Raw genomic sequence first — 21,440 nt, 5'->3', positions numbered from 1 at the left:
GTTTCCTCCTGATGAAAGTCAGCAAGAACCTAATGAGTAAATAAGTTTGATTGACAAAAAATCAAACTTATTTGATTTTTCAGGAAGGTGTTAGGTTATTCTTATTTTGGTTTTGTGAGTTTTGGTTTCAGTATTTCTCTTTGTTTCCTGTTTTATTTTGAAGCCCTGTCCCTTGTGTATCTATTACTAGTTAACTTCCTGTCTTTGTCTGGTTTCCCGCCTTGTTGATTATATGCCCTGCCCTAATGTGAATCATCTGTGGCCAATTACGCTCTGTGTATATAAATCTTGTTGTTCCTTTGTCTCTGTCAGTCTGTCTGTGGTTGTGTTCTAGTTTGTTGTGTTGTTGGGCCTGAATCTGCTGTTGCCACCCCTGTGCTTGCTCTTTGTTTGTATCCTGCCTGTGTCCACCTCCTGCATTTGTCCCCTGTCTTGGTTCTTGATCCCTGTTGGACTTGCCTCTGAGCCAGGCTTTCCCCTGTCAGCACCCCTGAGTTTTTACCTTGAGTTTTTGGTCCTGAGTTTTACTCAAATCTGTCCGTCTGGTTGTGTCCACATTTGGGTATTTCCCTTGTGTCCACCACCTGCAGCCTTGTATCAGTAATCTGCATTAATCTTTGCCTTATAGGATCAATTTCAGTCTGAAGTTTGGCATCTTGCTACAGCCATGGCACATGTCCATTATAAGAAAGTGATTAAAGTGTCTCAGGCAAATACAGGTTGTTTTTTTCTCACTTGCATGTTTGTTCATAAACAGGAAACAAAACAACTCTTGAGGTTTGATGGAGGAGGAGACAGAAAAAACACTGATGACACATTTTTTTATATTGAGTCTCTGCAGGGAGGAGCTGTGAGGTACATGTCACGTCTTGGACACAGAGATACAGCACAGTGTGGTCTGAGCACAGCTGAGCTCTCATGCGTCGCAAGACTAAATGTGTTTAACCTGCATTTGGATTCAGATAAAAGAAAAAGAAATGTGGGAAATGTTTGCACAAGAAAGTGTTTTTCTCTGGTTGGATATGTGAAGTTTGTTCTAATTTAATTAAAGGAACCTTTCTGCACTGGCTGTGTTTGCATGCACATGCAGCCACACAACAAGTCTTGTGCCCCCTCCCCCTGTCATTTTCCACTGTGGTGAGAACGATGTGTGTATCAGTCAAAATGAAAGCCTCAGAAGACTGGCCTTTCACTTCAATAAAACCACAAACAACAGAAGCTGTGCTACTTTCACACAAAAGCTTTGTTACATTCTTTTAAAATGTTTAGATATTTTTATTTTATATGTTGAAATCAGTTAGAATCCCTTCAGCAATAAATCCATCTCCTCTCACACAGTCACCTTCTCCACAGACCACACAAACCAACTGCCTCAAACTCTTCTCACTGTTTTACCTTTACACAGGACATCAGCACCCGCTGGAAGAAAAACAGGCCTTGTGGAGCCTCATAGTTGTAAAGAAAGTAAAAATTGTGATTTAGCTGCAAACACAAAGGAAACTGAGATTTATCTTATTTCAACATGGTCAAAGATGAATTATGATGGAAAACTGTGTATATGAAAAAAATGAGAGACGTCAGCACAATGTTGTTATCAACATCATCTGTAAAGAAAGTGCTGAACCTCATGACAAGCACTTGTGTCCCACTGTATGTGATGAACAGCTTGAAAGGAGCTTTGTTCTGTGTCATTGTCACGTTGAGTTTTATCTCAACTTGTGTATCTTTCCTTCTTTGATGGATCTTTGTTCATTGTATTATATATAATTTGGTTTGAAGATTATTTCTTAACTTTTGCTCCGTGAGCATAAAAGTTTGCGTCTACATGTATTTTCTTGGAGGCGTTTCTGTGATGAGTTAGAGGAACAGAAAGAAGAAGAGCGCACCTCCTCTTTATGTTGAAGACGTACCCTTCCTGGACTCACTTCAGTTACGGACATTGCAGAGCTTCAGTCGTGCACACGATGATCAACTTTACCTTGATAACAGCTTTCATTCTCTGCAGCCTCAGTAAGAACTGGAACTCATTTACTCTCAAGCTCATTATTCATTTTATTATTGTGTGTTTAACCTGCTGTCAATCAAACTTATTTCCTCATTAGGTTCTTGCTGACTTTCATTAAGAGCTATTGTTTCCCTTCATGTTGCTTTGAAACAACTAAATCTCTTGTTGTCTCTGCTGTTTGTTTCAGACTGGATCTGTGTCTCAGTGTCTGAGACTCAGACTATGGAGGTCCAGTCTGGTCAAGATGCCAAACTGCAGATCCCCAATATTTCCAAAAAAGAAACTTTTACATTCTGGTTCAGACTGATCAATAGAACCAGAGTCAACTGTATCTCTATAATGCGTAACTCTGAAGCCACAACTGAATACTGTGATGGATATAACAATGGAAATTTTGAAATGAGATACAACATCTCTACTGTTTCTCTCAAGATCAAAGAAGTGGATTTATCTGACTCTGGACTTTATTTCTGTGGATTTTACCACAGTGGACGTCCAATTTTCAGAGTGATCAATTTAAAGGTTAAAGGTGAGTTTACTGTCAAGTATTTTCTGTGCTTTGGTTCCATTGTTCTGTCTTTTTCTGATCATATTACAAATAGATTTTAATATCCTGTGTGTGGCTATTATGGTTATGATGTATGTCTGTCAAAATAAACCCAAGACTAAAACAATCTTCATTTATTTCACTGTGCTTAATTTAGTTGTTTTCCATTTGAATTTCAGTCAGTTCTCAAGTCTCTAAAGGTTAAATAGAGTCTAACTTCATTATGTTTCTTGTAGAAGAGTGTGATGGAACAGCAAACCTGATGAATGTGATCCTGGCTGGTCTGAGTGTTTTCCTTGTAATGGTCATCATTGGTCTGGTTGTTCAAAACAGGAAACTTCAGACAGGTACTTTTTCAGAGCTACTGTGTCTATTTTATATTTGATTTTATTGCTACTTTCAAATTCTCGTAAATTTGTGTTAATATGTTTAAAAACACAAAACTCCTGCTTCACCAAAGACAAAGATCAATGAACTGACCAGATGTATTGTTTCTGTCACTTAGCTGATAAAGAAGAACAGAAGCCAGAGCAAAGTGAGGTAAATCCAACTTTGATTTTACATCTAATTCATATTTATTTCTTTTAAATGAATATTGACCAAACATCAATGTTGGTATGAGCCTGAAAAATCCAGTATCTGTGTGGGAATTAAGATCATGTCAAGTCTCCACATTAAGACTGTAAATCTTCTTTTCTCAGAATCATGGCTCTGATGAGATGAACTACGCAGCAGTGACTTTTCAAGCAAAAGTAAAAAGAAGAGAGCTGGAGCCAAATGTTGTTTATGCTGCCACCAGATAGACTCAGGAGGAAACTGGAACTGATGCTGTATCACATTCATATGCTCTGGGTCTTTGTCTGGCTTGTTGCTCAGAGGAAGAAACACTCTGGTCAAAAAATGTCATTTTGCAATAAAGATGTGATGTTGATCCTTTTTCAAGTGTCTTTCTGCTGCAGAGCTTCAATTGTCAGCATTTGCTTTCTCTCAATCAAAGTCTGTTCAGCCAATAAAAACATTTACTTGGTGTTTGAAGGAGGAGTGAGGACATTCTGTGACAGTGAGAGTTAGATGGAGGTCTGCAGCAGAGGAGGAGGGAGTGAGGTACACACAGAGGAAACAGAGTATGATTGATGTGTGATGGAGGAGGAGTCAGAAAGGACACTGATGACTGTTAAACTGTCTTATAGGGAGACTGAAATGGTCTGTGGGGGGTGGAGTGAGTGAGATACACATCACAGGTTTGACAGGAAGAGACAGCACAGTGTGGTCTGAGCACAGCTGAGCTGAAAATCATGAGGCCTCCAAGCTCTGAAGGAAAGTTTTAAAGGAAGCAGAGAAAACTGACCTGTTGTTTAGGACAAATGAAACTAGCTGCTGTATTTAGGCTTTTATGGAAAATACTGAAGGAAAGAAATAACAACAGGATGAACCAGCACCCTGTGGTGACATTGTTACCACAGTTTGTCACCAAGACAAAGAGTCTACAGCTGTGTTACTGACTCTGAGGCTGAACTCACAGTGATGCTCTGAGCTTAGTGCTAATGTCAGCTGTGCTCAGACCACACTGTGCTGTCTCCTCCTGTCAAACCAGTGATGTGTATCTCACTCACTCCACCCCCCACAGAACATTTCAGTCTCCTTATAAATAAGTTTAACAGTCATCAGTGTCCTTTCTGACTCCTCCTCCATCACACATCAATCATACTCTTTCTTTCCCCTCAGACAGAAGGCAAAACAATATGAACGACACAGACTTTGATTGAGAGAGACAGAAATAAACATGAGCAACAACTGAGCTTTAAATTAGAAAATTTATTCCAAATTTATTGTATTGCCACTGAGCCCTTCCATCCATTACCCAAACACAACATCACAGCAGCAGGTGAATTCGATAAAGCATCAGCTCCACTCTGAGCTGCTGTTCCAGTGGTTTCCTGAGTCTATCTGGTGGCAGCGTACACAACATTTGGCTCCAGTTCTCTCTCTGATGCAGGCCTTCGATTCCTCTTTGCTTTTGCCTGGAAACTTAGAGCTGCGTAGTTCAGGTCGTCTGAGCCCAAATCCTGTAAATCAGAGAGTTTACAGTCACACATTTTATCACACACACACTGTAGCTGTGTTTTCCAGAATTCTCTTTATTTGGTGAATTTGTGGGTTTAATCAAAATGGAATCATTTGAGCGATGATCCTAATCATAGTTTAGCTAAATCAAAATAAAATGATTAAAACAGACTTTTAATAGAGTCTTTGCATAATTCAAAACATTTACAACTCAGCTTAATGGTTTTAACCAATGTTGAATAGCACAGTGGTCATATGAATTTTAAAAATCATATTTTACAGCTGTTTAAAATGTACTTTGAAACAATAACGTACAGTTTATATGAGTCAGAAATAAACGTGTTCACCTTGTTTCTTTCAGTCTGCAGTGCTTCATTCAGAGCTATGTGGCAAACGAAAAATGTCTGATTACTTCATTATCAGTGACTGTATACTTTGCTTTGGATTTATTCATCACGTTGATTCAGTTTACAAGAGAATGTGCAACAGATCAGAATCAGTTGTACCTTTCTGAAGTTTCCTGATTTTAACAGTCAGAATAATGATGACTATAGTCAGAAGAACAGTCAGACCGCCCAGGAGCACACTCATCAGCTTTGTCGTTCCATCAGGCATTTCTACAATAACCATGATATATCAAGCTCTGTGTTTCTATCTGGAGGCTTTTAACATGGTTAATATTGACATAACGTGCAATGAAGAACATCTTCAGAGAGGGAAGGAGAACCTTACTTTCAGTCTGACAATCAGCTTCATCTTCATATTCACCATTATCTGCCAAACACATGGAAACTAAACTATTAGACTCTGATTGGTTGCTTGTTTTTCTTTGTGTAGTTTTCACACAACTCTGACAACAAATTTGAAACATGATGAGAAACAGACGTCTGTGAAAGAGATTAGACTTAAATACAATCTTACCTTGAACTTTTAAATGTGTCGTACAGCCAATTATTGTGTTTTCGTTCATGTAAAATCCACAGAAATACAGTCCAGAGTCAGATAAATCCACTCGCTTTATTTTAAGGAAGACAGTGGTGACGTTGGAGCTCATTTCAAATCTATTTTCAAATCCATCACAGTATGAAGGTTTGTCCTCAGGGTTGTATATGGAGGAGACACAGCTGACCTTTGTTCTGTTGACCAGTCTGAACCAGTCTGTCTGAGTTGTTTTTCTGGAAATGTTGGAGCACAGCAGTGAGACTTCTTGACCAGGCTGGACCTCCACAGTCTGAGTCTCAGACACTGAGGCACAGATCCAGTCTGAAACAAACAGCAGAGACAACAAGAGATTTGATCTCTCTCAGTGTATAATGTCAGAGTTTGAGGCAACAAGAAGAATGAATCCAGCTCTAATTTACAAGTTTAAACTCTGGTGGGTTTCTGGTTCCATTACTTGGTGCTGAGAGTAATTAGTTAATAATAAAGTACTTACTGGTGCAGCAGAGAAATAAAGCTGTTATCAAGGTAAAGCTCCTCATTGTGCGTTTAATGGTGTCACTGCCAGGATCGTCTGAACCACTGAGCTCATATACAGGGGTCTAGAGGGGCGGGCTGTCTTTTGTCTTTCATCTTGACGCTCACACATACCAGCAAATAGAACGCAATGCCTCTGCATATACACACCATGTTTATGTGGCTCCAGCCAATAAGCCTTAACATAAAAGCTGAAAAATGACCTCACTGGAAAGTTTGCAGCTCTCAGAGTCAACTTTTCACAGCATGTCTCTGCGTCTGATGCTGAGACAAAAGTTGCCACGATGAACTGAATCCTAAAGATCAACTGCTCAGTGGCTGCTGCAGATTTATTTAGCCATCACCACCTAATCCATAACAGTCTCATATGATATATTAAATATGGCAAGAAAACAAAGTGAGGGACCTGTAGCATCATATGTTCATGAATGACGCTGCTTTCTATGGATGTTGTTTTTCAGTGGGACTGATATTTTGTGTATTCAAATTTCATATCTCTTTCATATGAAATTCCATATGTCGTATCAAATGTACTTATGCTTTATGCTAAATGAATGGTTAAAACCTATGATGTAAGTGTCCTAATGATGACGATAATTTTCATTTCCATCAGTCTACATCTCTGCCATGTCCATTATTTTGTCTCATGTTTCACTCTTGAGTCCGGTCATGTTTTCTTGTTTCCTCATGTCATTTTATTCATGTTCCTGTTTTATTTTCAAATACTAACCAAAGTACTAACCTTCTTTCCTTTTTCAGAATCACTTCCTGACCTCCTGGTTTTCCTGCCTCTTTGATTACCTGCTCTGCCCTAATGTGTTGCACCTGTGTCCAATTGTCTCCCCTCCTCCTTGTGTATTTAAGCTGTGTTTTCTCTTTTGTCTGTTGTCAGATTGTCCTTGTCTTTTGTGTCCAATGTTCCCGCCATTTTCCTCGTTCAGTCCTTTTCTGTGTTTAGACTCTGTTTTCCTTGTAGTTCTCTCTGATTCAGCCTCATGAATCTTTGGATACCTCTGCCAGTAATTTTTATTAACTTCTCATGTACTGAACCTTTCCTGCTTTGAAGACCAGTTGTTGGCTTTTACTGCCAGAGATTTTTCACTTCTGCGTTGCAGTCTTTTGTTTGTACGCAGCTTAGATTTTGCTGTATCAAGGAACCACAGTGGTACTTTGTTGCTCACACACCAAGAGAAGACTTGGACAATGTCCTCAAAGCGATCAAAAAACCAGTCGTATCTTTGTACCATCCAAGTTTTCCTAAGACTGTTATTGAGAAGCATGTGAGTCCACAGAGGCTCAACTCTGCTGAGTCTGTATGAACATGCTGACATTAGCACTAAGCTCAGAGCATCACTGTGTCTGAGTTCAGCCTCACAGTCACTAACACAGCTGTATACTCTTTGTCTTGTTTCTCATCAGTCCTCTGATGGTTGTGGTCATGGCTGAAGTCTTCCTGTGGTGAACTCACACAATGTTTGTCACCACAGGGTGCTGGTTCATCCTGTTGTTATTTCTTTCCTTCAGTATTTTCCTAAAAAGCCTAAATACAGCAGCTAGTTTCATTTGTCCTAAACAACAGGTCAGTTTTCTCTGCTTCCTTTAAAACTTTCCTTCAGAGCTTGGAGGCCTCATGATTTTCAGCTCAGCTGTGCTCAGACCACACTGTGCTGTCTCTTCCTGTCAAACCTGTGATGTGTATCTCACTCACTCCTCCCCCCACAGACCATTTCAGTCTTCCTATAAGACAGTTTAACAGTTATCAGTGTCCTTTCTGACTCCTCCTCCATCACACATCAATCATACTCTGTTTCCTCTGTGTGTACCTCACTCCCTCCTCCTCTGCTGCAGACCTCCATCTAACTCTCACTGTCAGAGAATGTCCTCACTCCTCCTTCAAACACCAAGTAAATGTTTTTATTGGCTGAACAGACTTTGATTGAGAGAAAGCAAATGCTGACAATTGAAGCTCTGCAGCAGAAAGACACTTGAAAAAGGATCAACATCACATCTTTATTGCAAAATGCCATTTTTTGACCAGAGTGTTTCTTCCTCTGAGCAACAAGCCAGACAAAGACCCAGAGCATATGAATGTGATACAGCATCAGTTCCAGGTTCCTCCTGAGTCTATCTGGTGGCAGCATAAACAACATTTGGCTCCAGCTCTCTTCTTTTTGCTTTTGCTCGAAAAGTCACTGCTGCGTAGTTCAGCTCATCAGAGCCATGATTCTGAGAAAAGAAGATTTACAGTCTTAATGTGGAGACTTGACATGATCTTAATTCCCACACAGATACTGGATTTTTCAGGCTCATACCAACATTGATGTTTGGTCAATATTCATTTAAAAGAAATAAATATGAATTAGATGTAAAATCAAAGTTGGATTTACCTCACTTTGCTCTGGCTTCTGTTCTTCTTTATCAGCTAAGTGACAGAAACAATACATCTGGTCAGTTCATTGATCTTTGTCTTTGGTGAAGCAGGAGTTTTGTGTTTTTAAACAAATTAACAAATTAACACAAATTTAAAAGAATTTGAAAGTAGCAATAAAATCAAATATAAAATAGACACAGTAGCTCTGAAAAAGTACCTGTCTGAAGTTTCCTGTTTTGAACAACCAGACCAATGATGACCATTACAAGGAAAACACTCAGACCAGCCAGGATCACACTCATCAGCTTTGCTGTTCCATCACACTCTTCTACAAGAAACATAATGAAGTTAGACTCTATTTAACCTTTAGAGACTTGAGAACTGACTGAAATTCAAATGGAAAAACAACTAAATTTAGCACAATGAAATAAATCTCACCTTTATATTTTCTGTCCATGTCATCATGTGACTCATTGCTGCCTTTGAAAGAAATGAAGATCGATTTGGTTTTGAGTTTATTTTGACAGACATACATCATAACCATAATAGCCACACACAGGATATTACAATCTATTTGTAATATGATCAGAAACAAAACAGTACAATGGAACCAAAAGACAGAAAATACTTGACAGTAAACTCACCTTTCACCTTTAAACTGATCACTCTGAAAATGGGACGTCCATCATTGTTAAATCCACAGAAATAAAGTCCAGAGTCAGAGAAATCCACGTTTTTGATTTTGAGAGAGACAGTAGAGATGTTGTATGTCATTTCAAATTTTCCATTGTTATATCCATCACAGAATGTAGCGTTGCTTTCAAACTTGTACATAACAGAGATAGAGTTGACTCTGGTTCTGTTGATCAGTCTGAACCAGAATGTCACAGTTTCTTTAGTGGAAATGTTGGAGATCAGCAGTTTGGCTTCTTGACCAGGCTGGACCTCCACAGTCTGAGTCTCAGACACTGAGACACAGATCCAGTCTGAAACAAACAGCAGAGACAACAAGAGATTTAGTTGTTTCAAAGCAACATGAAGGGAAACAATAGCTCTTAAGTCAGCAAGAACCTAATGAGGAAATAAGTTTGATTGACAGCAGGTTAAACACACAATAATAAAATGAATAATGAGCTTGAGAGTAAATGAGTTCCAGTTCTTACTGAGGCTGCAGAGAATGAAAGCTGTTATCAAGGTAAAGTTGATCATCGTGTGCACGACTGAAGCTCTGCAATGTCCGTAACTGAAGTGAGTCCAGGAAGGGTACGTCTTCAACATAAAGAGGAGGTGTGCTCTTCTTCTTTCTGTTCCTCTAACTCATCACAGAAACGCCTCCAAGAAGATACGTGTTGACGCAAACTTTTATTCTCAAGGAGCAAAAGTTAAGAAATAATCTTCAAACCAAATTATATATAATACAATGAACAAAGATCCTTCAAAGAAGGAAAGATACACAAGATGTGATAAAACTCAACGTGACAATGACACAGAACAAAGCTCCTATTTCAAGCTGTTCATCACATACAGTGGGACACAAGTGCTTGTCATGAGGTTCAGCACTTTCTTTACAGAGGATGTTGATAACAACATTGTGCTGACGTCTCTCATTTTTTTCATATATAGTTTCCCATCATAATTCATTTTTGACCATGTTGAAATAAGATAAATCTCTGTTTCCTTTGTGTTTTCAGCTAAATGACACTTTACAACATTCTTACCTTGAACCTTTAAATATGTTGAACTGACAATTATTGATGGAAAATCCACAAACCCACAACCCAGACTCAGACCTCCAATCTCTCATCCAGGCTCACACTGTGAGACCTCCACTTTGTGGGACTCACAAACTGAGACACAGATCCAGCCTGAAACACACAGCACACAGATTTAGTTCTCAGCTGATGAAACAACAAACAGATAACAATGTCCCTGATCAACTGTAGCAGCAAATACATTCAGGTTTCCAGGTTATTCAGTGAGACAGAAGTTCTCCATGGAGCACAGTGTGAGAGTAATTCAGTGCCATTACTTACTGAGGCTGGAGAGAAGTAAAGCTGTTATTATAGTAAAGCTCATCTTTGTGCATATGATCATCTTACTGCAATGGAACTTCAAATCACTGAGCCTCAGGAAGGAGGTTTCATTAAAGAGGGAGGTGGTTTTTTCTATACTTATCTTGTGGAGCACGGGCCACACAATAACCTCCCATACCCCTCACACATAGTGCTCTATTTTAGTGGCAGCACAAAGATACCATCAAGCAGCAGCAACGCGATACAACAGTTGCATTCACATGATGCAGTGCAAGTTGAGGTCAAGGTATTTTGCTTGAAAACTGAAAAACTTGAAAATCTTTTTTTACATATGGTATCAACGTCAATAACAATAAGAGGCGCAGTAACATGAACTCTAAACCACCAACTGTAGAGAGAATCAGGTCTTTATTCCATATTTCACCAGGTTTTCATATTTGATTTGTTCTGTTCATTGATCAAACTTCTCTTTCTCTGATTTGCTATTGCTTTAATTTGCTGTTGATGCCGTTTAAGTCATGCTACACTCTGTTCCTATGAGTTTGTCCTCTGTAACAGCAGCACTGTTTTCAACCACTAATAATTTGAAGCTGGTTCTACTTTGCCTTTATTTATCCTTTGTGTTATGACAGTGAACTCAACATTTTCCTTATATTATCTTTTTATATTTGAGGTCCAAAATAAACTGTCACCATTTCTCTATGTGTTGATCTGTACTATGTATTTATACTGTATGTATCTCAGTTTAATGAGGAAGATGCTGTCGTCTTTCTCTGTAAGTATGAGGCTCCACAAGGCCTGTTTTTCTTCCAGCAGGTGCTGATGTCCTGTATAAAGGTAGTACAGCTTCTGTTGTTTGTGGTTTTATTGAAGTGAAAGGCCAGTCTTCTGAGGCTTTCACTGTGGCTGATACACATATCGTTCTCATCACAGTGGAAAATGACAGGGGGAGGGGGCACAAGACTTGTTGTGTGGCTGCATGTGCATGCAAACACAGCCAGTGCAGAAAGGTTCCTTTAATTCAATTAGAACAAAGTTCACATATCCAACCAGAGAAAAACACTTTCTTGTGCAAACATTTCCCACATTTCTTTTTGTTTTATCTGAATCCAAATGCAGGTTAAACACATTTAGTCTTGTGACGCATGAGAGCTCAGCTGTGCTCAGACCACACTGTGCTGTATCTCTGTGTCCAAGACGTGACATGTACCTCACAGCTCCTCCCTCCCTGCAGACTCTCCCTTAAGAACAGGCCCATTATTTTTATACGTGCAACACAGGAAATGAAACCAGTGTTAACTGCTTCAATTCAGAAAGTTTGACTGTAGATGTCTGATGATTTTCACCTCAGTTGTCCTCAGGTCACACTGTGCTTTTTGCTCCAATAAGTGATGTGTACTTCACTCACTCACTCCTTCGTTCTTGCAGAGACTCAATATAAGGAAATGTGTCTTCAGTGTCTTTCTCTGACTCCTCCTCCATCAAACATTGTGTTTTCATTTCCTTCTTCTTTTTTTAAGATCAAAGACAACATTAAAAAAAGACAAAGACTGAGAGCAGAACAAAGATGCATGTGAGGATCAAAAGTAAACACTTGAGAGAAAATATTATCTTTACCTTTATACAGATAAGATCACTGTGATTAACACAGAATCACTTCCTGACCTCCTGGTTTTCCCGCCTCTTTGATTACCTGTCCTGCCCTAATATGTTGCACCTGTGTCCAATTGTCTCCCCTCCTCCTTGTGTATTTAAGCTGTGTTTTCTCTTTTGTCTGTTGTTAGATTGTCTTAGTGTCTTGTGTCCAATGTTCCAGCCATTTTCCTCTTTCAATCCTTTTCTGTGTTTAGACCCTGTTTTCCTTATAGTTCTCTCTGATTGAGCCTCATGAATCTTTGGATACCTCTGCCAGTGTTTTTTATTATCTTCTCATGTCCTGAATCTTTCCTGCTTTAAAGACCAGTTTCTTGCTTTTACTCTTTTACTAAGATTTTTGAGTTTTTCTTTTGAGCCCTTTGTTTGTGTGTAGCTTAAATTGTATTGTGTTAGAATCCCCAGTGGTGCTTCGCTGCTCATAAACCATCAAATCTAACAACAAGTCGTATCTTTGTACCATCCAAGTTTTCTTTAGACTGTTATTGAGAAGCATGTGAGTCCACAGAGGCTCAACTCTGCTGAGTCTGTATGAACATGCTGACATTAGCACTAAGCTCAGAGCATCACTGTGTCTGAGTTCAGCCTCACACAGTCACTAACACAGCTGTAGACTCTTTATCTTGTTTAACATCAACATTTTCTATTATCTTGCTGTTTGTGATCTTGATTGTGAGAGTATGTGTTGCTCCTTTCAGCAAACTGATGTCGTGCATGTAGGCAAAGTAGTAGAAGAGCGAAATGATTTAACAATGTAGGAAGAGGCTGATTAATATGTTTAAGTGGAACAATCTTTTTTTCTGTGAGGTTTGTGATCATGACTGAAGTCTTACTGAGGTGGACTCACACAATGTTAGTCAGTGTTATCTTCTCTATTTTCCATAAAAGCCTAAATACAGCAGCTAGTTTCATTTGTCCTAAACAACAGGTCAGTTTTCTCTGCTTCCTTTAAAACTTTCCTTCAGAGTTTGGAGGCCTCATGATTTTCAGCTCAGCTGTGCTCAGACCACACTGTGCTGTCTCTTCCTGTCAAACCTGTGATGTGTATCTCACTCACTCCACCCCCCACAGACCATTTCAGTCTCCCTATAAGACAGTTTAACAGTCATCAGTGTCCTTTCTGACTCCTCCTCCATCACACATCAATCATACTCTTTCTTTCCCCTCAGACAGAAGGCAAAACAATATGAACGACACAGACTTTGACTGAGAGAGACAGAAATAAACATGAGCAACAACTGAGCTTAAATGTAGAAATTTTTGTCAAACTTTATTGTAATTTTTGCCACTGAACTCTTCCATCCATTACCCACACACACAACTTCACAGCAGCAGGTGAATACAATAAAGCATCAGCTCCACTCTGAGCTGCTGTTCCACTGGTTTCCTGAGTCTATCTGGAGGCAGCGTAACCAACTTTTGGCTCCAGCTCTCTCTCTGATGCAGGCCTTCGATTCCTCTGTGCTTTTACCTGGAAACTTTGAGCTGCGTAGTTCAGGTCGTCTGAGCCCAGATCCTGTAAATCAGAGAGTTTACAGTCACAAAAAAAAAATAAAAAATAGGTCAGATGTAATGACAGAAGCTCTTCAACAGAATCAACATTGCTGAGACTTACAGAGGTTATATGAGTTTTAAAGCTGATATTTTACAGCTGTTTGAAATGAACGTTTAGACCATAACATACAGTTTATATAAGTCAGAAATAAATGCGTTCACCTTGTTTCTCTCAGTCTGCAGTGCTTCATTCAGAGCTATGTGACAAACGACAAAAGTCTGATTACTTCATTATCAGTGATTGTATATTTTGCTTTGGATTTGTCCATAATGTTCATTCATTATACAAGAGGATGTGCAACAGATCATAATAAGTTGTACCTTTCTGAAGTTTCCTGATTTTAACAGCCAGAATAATGATGATTATTGTCGGAAAAACAGTCAGACTGCGCAGGATCACACTCATCAGCTTTGCTGTTCCATCAGACTCTTCTACAAGAAACATAATGAAGTTAGACTCTATTTAACCTTTAGAGACTTTAGAACTGGCGGAAATTAAAATGAAAAACAACTAAATTTAGCACAATGAAATAAATCTCACCTTTACATTTTCTGTCCATGTCATCATGTGACTCATTGCTGCCTTTTAAAGAAATGAAGATTGTTTCAGTCTTGAGTTTATTTTGACAGACATACACCATAACCATAATAGCCACACACAGAGGACATTAAATCTATTTGTCATATGATCAGAAACAAACAGTACAATGGAACAAAAAGACAGAAAATACTTGACAGTAAACTCACCTTTAACCTTTAAACTGATCACTCTGAAAATGGGACGTCCATCATTGTTAAATCCACAGAAATAAAGTCCAGAGTCAGAGAAATCCACGTTTTTGATTTTGAGAGAGACAGTAGAGATGTTGTATGTCATTTCAAATTTTCCATTGTTATATCCATCAAAGAATGTAGCGTTGCTTTCAAACTTGTACATAACAGAGATAGAGTTGACTCTGGTTCTGTTGATCAGTCTGAACCAGAATGTCACAGTTTCTTTAGTGGAAATGTTGGAGATCAGCAGTTTGGCTTCTTGACCAGGCTGGACCTCCACAGTCTGAGTCTCAGACACTGAGACACAGATCCAGTCTGAAACAAACAGCAGAGACAACAAGACATTTAGTTGTTTCAAAGCAACATGAAGGGAAACAATAGCTCTTAATGAAAGTCAGCAAGAACCTAATGAGGAAATAAGTTTAATTGACAGCAGGTTAAACACACAATAATAAAATGAATAATGAGCTTGAGAGTAAATGAGTTCCAGTTCTTACTGAGGCTGCAGAGAATGAAAGCTGTTATCAAGGTAAAGTTGATCATCGTGTGCACGACTGAAGCTCTGCAATGTCCGTAACTGAAGTGAGTCCAGGAAGGGTACGTCTTCAACATAAAGAGGAGGTGTGCTCTTCTTCTTTCTGTTCCTCTAACTCATCACAGAAACGCCTCCAAGAAAATACGTGTTGACGCAAACTTTTCTGCTCACGGAGCAAAAGTTAAGAAATAATCAGGAAATAATTCAGTGAGACAGAAGTTCTCCATGGAGCACAGTGTGAGAGTAATTCAGTGCCATTACTTACTGAGGCTGGAGAGAAGTAAAGCTGTTATTATAGTAAAGCTCATCTTTGTGCATATGATCATCTTACTGCAATGGAACTTCAAATCACTGAGCCTCAGGAAGGAGGTTTCATTAAAGAGGGAGGTGGTTTTTTCTATACTTATCTTGTGGAGCACGGGCCACACAATAACCTCCCATACCCCTCACACATAGTGCTCTATTTTAGTGGCAGCACAAAGATACCATCAAGCAGCGACAACGCGATACAACAGTTGCATTCACATGATGCAGTGCAAGTTGAGGTCAAGGTATTTTGCTTGAAAACTGTGTCTCAGACGTGTTGCTGAGATCAGACAACTGAGAATCACGTCTTTTTCTGGGCTCACATTTGGCTCTGAGCTCCCATGCTGTCAGTCTTTGTCCTCAACACATTGTGAACCAAAGTCTTCACTGAATGGAGATTAAAATAATTTTGAAAATCTTTTTTAACGTATGGTATCAAGGCCAATAACAATAGTAACATGAACTCTAAACCACCAACTGTAGAGAGAATCAGGTCTTTATTCCATATTTCACCAGGTTTTCATATTTGATTTGTTCTGTTCATTAATCAAACTTCTCTCTCTCTGATTTGCTATTGCTTTAATTTGCTGTTGATGCTGTTTAAATCATGCTACACTCTGTTCCTATGAGTTTGTCCTCTGTAACAGCAACATTGTTTTCAATCACTAATAATTTGAAGCTGGTTCTACTTTGCCGTTTTTTATTCTTTGTAATATGTCACTGTCAGTGAACTCATTCATTACATTATCTTTTTATATTTGAGTTTGAACATGAACTGTCGCCATATTTCTATTGCCTTTTTTTGTTCATTGTGTTAAGACACTGTCATTGAACTCTAAACCTTCATTTTCTTTTTTCCCCACTCAGTAAACAACGATCAACATTGTATGTTATGTTTTTATGTTTTCAAGTTTGAGGTCCAACACAAACCGTCCCCATTTCTCTCTGTGTTGATCTGTACTATGTATTTATACTGTATGTATCTCAGTTTAATGAGGAAGACGCTGTCGTCTTTCTCTGTAAGTATGAGGCTCCACAAGGCCTGTTTTTCTTCCAGCAGGTGCTGATGTCCTGTATAAAGGTAGTACAGCTTCTGTTGTTTGTGGTTTTATTGAAGTGAAAGGCCAGTCTTCTGAGGCTTTCATTGTGGCTGATACACATATGGTTCTCACCACAGTGGAAAATGACAGGGGGAGGGGGCACAAGACTTGTTGTGTGGCTGCATGTGCATGCAAACACAGCCAGTGCAGAAAGGTTCCTTTAATTCAATTAGAACAAAGTTCACATATCCAACCAGAGAAAAACTTTCTTGTGCAAACATTTCCCACATTTCTTTTTCTTTTATCTGAATCCAAATGCAGGTTAAACACATTTAGTCTTGCGACGCATGAGAGCTCAGCTGTGCTCAGACCACACTGTGCTGTGTCTCTGTGTCCAAGACGTGACATGTACCTCACAGCTCCTCCCTCCCTGCAGACTCTCCCTTAAGAACAGGCCCATTATTTTTATAAGTGCAACACAGGAAATGAAACCAGTGTTAACTGCTTCAATTCAGAAAGTTTGACTGTAGATGTCTGATGATTTTCACCTCAGCTGTCCTCAGGTCACACTGTGCTTTTTGCTCCAATAAGTGATGTGTACTTCACTCACTCACTCCTTTGTTCTTGCAGAGACTCATTATAAGGAAATGTATCATCAGTGTCTTTCTCTGACTCCTCCTCCATCAAACATTGTGTGTTTTCATTTCCTTCTTCTTTTTTTAAGATCAAAGACAAACAACATTTGAAAAAGTCAAAGACTGAGAGCAGAACAAAGATGCATGTGAGGTTCAAAACTAAATACTTGAGAGCAGAGGTGTAGCAAGTGTTTCAGAAGTGTGGGGGATGGATGCCAATAAAGTTTGCTTCACATATGTTTTCATATGTTTTGACCAAACAATAAAAACGATGAATACAATGACAGAAGGGTATATAATACTCTTTTAAAAGAGTGACACTAGAAAAGAAAAAAAACACACTCAGTATGAAATAAAAAAATCACATTTACACACATCTACAAAAAGGAAATAAAAATTGTATCTGTGAAAATGAATGCCTAATTGAATAATTTTCTCAATTATTTCAAATAGATATTAAACACAGCTTGTTGATATGATAATTAAATAATTTCTTATATTTTATTATCAATACTGACAACTTATTTAAAAGCCTCAGAAGCATAAACACTCATTCACAGTACCAGGAAAAAGGTGCCGGTGCCGGTGTGAACTATGAACTTTGCTAGTTCCCGCCTCCTCCTCAGGACGAGCCGATCGCTAAATCTAACAGCAAGAGAGGCGGGACCTAAGGCAGAACAACCAATCATCAGCCGGTCACACTCAAAGGCGGTGTCTGAAGCCGTTTGAAGCAAGAACAGGAGAGGGAGGGGAGAGGAGGCAGCCGCAGCGAGCCTGAGCACAGAGCGGCCAGAGAAACGGAGCGAAAGTTGTGAGGCGTTTACGCAAAACTGCGGAAAATCTGCAGGAAAAAAACTGTGGGTGTTGAACCCTCTCGCCGGAAAAGGTGTGGGTGTTAAAACACCCACATCCCCTGCGGGTGCGACGCCCCTGCTTGAGAGAAAATAGTATCTTTACCTTTATACTTATAAGATCACTATGATTAACGCAGAATCACTTCCTGACCTCCTAGTTTTCCCGCCTCTTTGATTACCTGTCCTGCCCTAATGTGTTGCACCTGTGTCCAATTGTCTCACCTCCTCCTCTTGTACTTAAGCTGTGGTTTCTCTTTTGTCTGTTGTCTGATTGTCTTAGTCTCTAGTGTCCAGTGTTCCAGCCATTTTCCTCTTTCAGTCCCCTGATTAATATGTTTTAGTGGAACAATCTTTTTTTCTGTGAGGTTTGTGATCATGACTGAACTCTTACTGTGGTGGACTCACACAATGTTAGTCAATGTTATCTTCTCTATTTTCCATAAAAGCCTAAATACAGCAGCTAGTTTCATTTGTCCTAAACAACAGGTCAGTTTTCTCTGTTTCCTTTAAAACTTTCCTTCACAGCTTGGAGGCCTCATGATTTTCAGCTCAGCTGTGCTCAGACCACACTGTGCTGTCTCTTCCTGTCAAACCTGTGATGTGTATCTCACTCACTCCACCCCCCACAGACCATTTCAGTCTCCCTATAAGACAGTTTAACAGTCATCAGTGTCCTTTCTGACTCCTCCTCCATCACACATCAATCATACTCTTTCTTTCCCCTCAGACAGAAGGCAAAACAATGTGAACGACACAGACTTTAATTGAGAGCGACAGAAATAAACATGAGCAACAACTGAGCTTAAATGTAGAAATTTTTGTCAAAATTTATTATTTTGTCACTGAGCCCTTCCATCCATTACCCACACACAACTTCACAGCAGCAGGTGAACACAATAAAGCATCAGCTCCACTCTGAGCTGCTGTTCCACTGGTTTCCTGAGTCTATCTGGTGGCAGCGTAACCAACATTTGGCTCCAGCTCTCTCTCTGATGCAGGCCTTCGATTCCTCTTTGGTTTTACCTGGAAACTTTGAGCTGCGTAGTTCAGGTCGTCTGAGCCCAGATCCTGTAAATCAGACTGTTTACAATAACAAAAAAATAGGCCAGATGTAATGACAGAAGCTCTTCCACAGAATCAACATTGCTGAGACTTACAGAGGTTATATGAGTTTTAAAACTGATATTTTACAGCTGTTTGAAATGCACGTTTAGACCATAACATACAGTTTATATAAGTCAGAAATAAATTGGTTCACCTTGTGTCTTTCAGTCTTTGGTTCTTCATTCAGAGCTATGTGGCAAATGACAAAAGTCTGATTACTTCAAAAGCATTACTTTGCTTTCGATTTATTCATCATGTTGATTCAGTTTACAAGAGGATGTGCAACAGATCATAATAAGTTGTACCTTTCTGAAGTTTCCTGATTTTAACAACCAGAATAATGATGATTATTGTCGGAAAAACAGTCAGACTGCGCAGGATCACACTCATCAGCTTTGCTGTTCCATCACACTCTTCTACAAGAAACATAATGAAGTTAGACTCTATTTAACCTTTAGAGACTTGAGAACTGACTGAAATTCAAATGGAAAACAACTAACTTTAGCACAATGAAATAAATCTCACCTTTACATTTGTTGTCCATGTCATCATGTGACTCATTGCTGCCTTTTAAAGAAATGAAGTTCGAATCGGTTTTGAGTTTATTTTGACAGACATACATCATAACCATAATAGCCACACACAGAAGATATTAAATCTATTTGTAATATGATCAGAAACAAAACAGAACAATGGAACCAAAAGACAGAAAATACTTGACAGCAAACTCACCTTTAACCTTTAAATCGATCACTCTGAAAATTGGACGTCCACTGTTGTAAAATCCACAGAAATAAAGTCCAGAGTCAGATAAATCAACTTGTTTGATTTTAAGAAAGACAGATGAACCAGCATATCTCATTTCAAAATTTCCATTGCCATATCCCTCACAGAATTCAGCTTGGTCTTCATAGTTACGCATTACAGAGATACAGCTGACTCTGGTTCTGTTGATCAGTCTGAACCAGAATGTCAAATTTACTTCTTTGGAAATGTTGGAGATCAGCAGTTTGGCTTCTTGACCAGGCTGGACCTCCACAGTCTGAGTCTCAGACACTGAGACACAGATCCAGTCTGAAACAAACAGCAGAGACAACAAGACATTTAGTTGTTTCAAAGCAACATGAAGGGAAACAATAGCTCTTAATGAAAGTCAGCAAGAACCTAATGAGGAAATAAGTTTGATTGACAGCAGGTTAAACACACAATAATAAAATGAATAATGATCTTGAGAGTAAATGAGTTCCAGTTCTTACTGAGGCTGCAGAGAATGAAAGCTGTTATCAAGGTAAAGTTGATCATCGTGTGCACGACTGAAGCTCTGCAATGTCCGTAACTGAAGTGAGTCCAGGAAGGGTACGTCTTCAACATAAAGAGGAGGTGTGCTCTTCTTCTTTCTGTTCCTCTAACTCATCACAGAAACGCCTCCAAGAAAATACGTGTTGACGCAAACTTTTGTGCTCAAGGAGCAAAATTTAAGAAATAATCAGGAAATAATTCAGTGAGACAGAAGTTCTCCATGGAGCACAGTGTGAGAGTAATTCAGTGCCATTACTTACTGAGGCTGGAGAGAAGTAAAGCTGTTATTATAGTAAAGCTCATCTTTGTGCATATGATCATCTTACTGCAATGGAACTTCAAATCACTGAGCCTCAGGAAGGAGGTTTCATTAAAGAGGGAGGTGGTTTTTTTCTATACTTATCTTGTGGAGCACGGGCCACACAATAACCTCCCATACCCCTCACACATAGTGCTCTATTTTAGTGGCAGCACAAAGATACCATCAAGCAGCGACAACGCGATACAACAGTTGCATTCACATGTTTAGGTGCAAGTTGAGGTCAAGGTATTTTGCTTGAAAACTGTGTGTCAGACGTGTTGCTGAGATCAGACAACTGAGAATCACGTCTTTTTCTGGGCTCACATTTGGCTCTGAGCTCCCATGCTGTCAGTCTTTGTCCTCAACACATTGTGAACCAAAGTCTTCACTGAATGGAGATTAAAATAAATTTGGCCGTCATTTTAATGTATGGTATCAACGCCAATAACAATAAGAAGTGCAGTAACATGAACTCTAAACCACCGACTGTAGAGAGAATCAGGTCTTTATTCCATATTTCACCAGGTTTTCATGTTTGATTTGATCTGTTCATTAATCAAACTTGTCTTTCTCTGACTGGCTATTGCTTTAATTTGCTGTTGATGCTGTTTAAGTCACGCTACACTCTTTTCTTATGACTTTGTCCTCTGTAACAGCAACTCTGTTTTCAATCACTAATAATTTGAAACTGCTTCTACTTTGCCTTTTTTTATTCTTTGTGTTATGACAATGAACTCAACACTTTCCTAATATTATTTTTTTATACTTGAGGTCCAAAATAAACTGTCCCCATTTCTCTCTGTGTTGATCTGTACTATGTATTTATACTATATGTATCTCAGTTTAATGAGGAAGACGCTGTCGTCTTTCTCTGTAAGTATGAGGCTCC

The 21,440-nt window shown here is 39.1% G+C and overlaps 4 protein-coding genes across 5 annotated transcripts; 1 reads left to right on the top strand and 3 right to left on the bottom strand.

The window, feature by feature from the left end:
* Positions 1 to 1,916: 1,916 nt before the first annotated feature.
* On the top strand, positions 1,917 to 3,468 carry LOC121177263. The gene is made up of 5 exons (XM_041031514.1): positions 1,917 to 2,010; positions 2,193 to 2,534; positions 2,789 to 2,899; positions 3,058 to 3,092; positions 3,254 to 3,468. Exons 1-5 carry the CDS (start codon positions 1,965 to 1,967, stop codon positions 3,353 to 3,355), a joined length of 636 nt encoding a protein of 211 aa, XP_040887448.1. The 5' UTR covers positions 1,917 to 1,964; the 3' UTR covers positions 3,356 to 3,468.
* A 768-nt stretch (positions 3,469 to 4,236) lies between these two features.
* Positions 4,237 to 20,385, bottom strand: LOC121177247. 2 transcript variants are annotated; one of them, XM_041031492.1, is made up of 6 exons: positions 20,208 to 20,385; positions 19,684 to 20,025; positions 19,477 to 19,518; positions 19,257 to 19,367; positions 19,106 to 19,140; positions 4,237 to 4,618 (listed from the first exon to the last, which is right to left on the bottom strand). In XM_041031492.1, exons 1-6 carry the CDS (start codon positions 20,320 to 20,322, stop codon positions 4,496 to 4,498), a joined length of 768 nt encoding a protein of 255 aa, XP_040887426.1. In that variant the 5' UTR covers positions 20,323 to 20,385; the 3' UTR covers positions 4,237 to 4,495. The 2 variants fall into 2 exon arrangements, with proteins under 2 accessions (XP_040887426.1, XP_040887427.1); XM_041031493.1 differs by lacking the exons at positions 19,106 to 19,140; positions 19,257 to 19,367; positions 19,477 to 19,518; positions 19,684 to 20,025; positions 20,208 to 20,385 and adding exons at positions 4,964 to 4,998; positions 5,123 to 5,233; positions 5,349 to 5,390; positions 5,538 to 5,879; positions 6,052 to 6,107 and having other exon boundaries at positions 4,240 to 4,618.
* On the bottom strand, positions 7,991 to 9,786 carry LOC121177253. The gene is made up of 6 exons (XM_041031501.1): positions 9,627 to 9,786; positions 9,108 to 9,449; positions 8,902 to 8,943; positions 8,681 to 8,791; positions 8,480 to 8,514; positions 7,991 to 8,318 (listed from the first exon to the last, which is right to left on the bottom strand). Exons 1-6 carry the CDS (start codon positions 9,739 to 9,741, stop codon positions 8,217 to 8,219), a joined length of 747 nt encoding a protein of 248 aa, XP_040887435.1. The 5' UTR covers positions 9,742 to 9,786; the 3' UTR covers positions 7,991 to 8,216.
* LOC121177245 lies at positions 13,418 to 15,157 on the bottom strand. Its single transcript, XM_041031490.1, has 6 exons — positions 14,975 to 15,157; positions 14,451 to 14,792; positions 14,245 to 14,286; positions 14,025 to 14,135; positions 13,866 to 13,900; positions 13,418 to 13,665 (listed from the first exon to the last, which is right to left on the bottom strand). The coding sequence occupies exons 1-6, from the start codon at positions 15,087 to 15,089 to the stop codon at positions 13,543 to 13,545; spliced, it is 768 nt and encodes a 255-aa protein (XP_040887424.1). The 5' UTR covers positions 15,090 to 15,157; the 3' UTR covers positions 13,418 to 13,542.
* Positions 20,386 to 21,440: the final 1,055 nt, after the last annotated feature.

Source organism: Toxotes jaculatrix, chromosome 23 (assembly GCF_017976425.1).
Source record: "Toxotes jaculatrix isolate fToxJac2 chromosome 23, fToxJac2.pri, whole genome shotgun sequence".
Lineage (NCBI taxonomy): Eukaryota > Metazoa > Chordata > Actinopteri > Toxotidae > Toxotes > Toxotes jaculatrix.
Note: the sequence above shows the minus strand (reverse complement) of the source record. Positions and strands in the feature narration are given on the sequence as shown.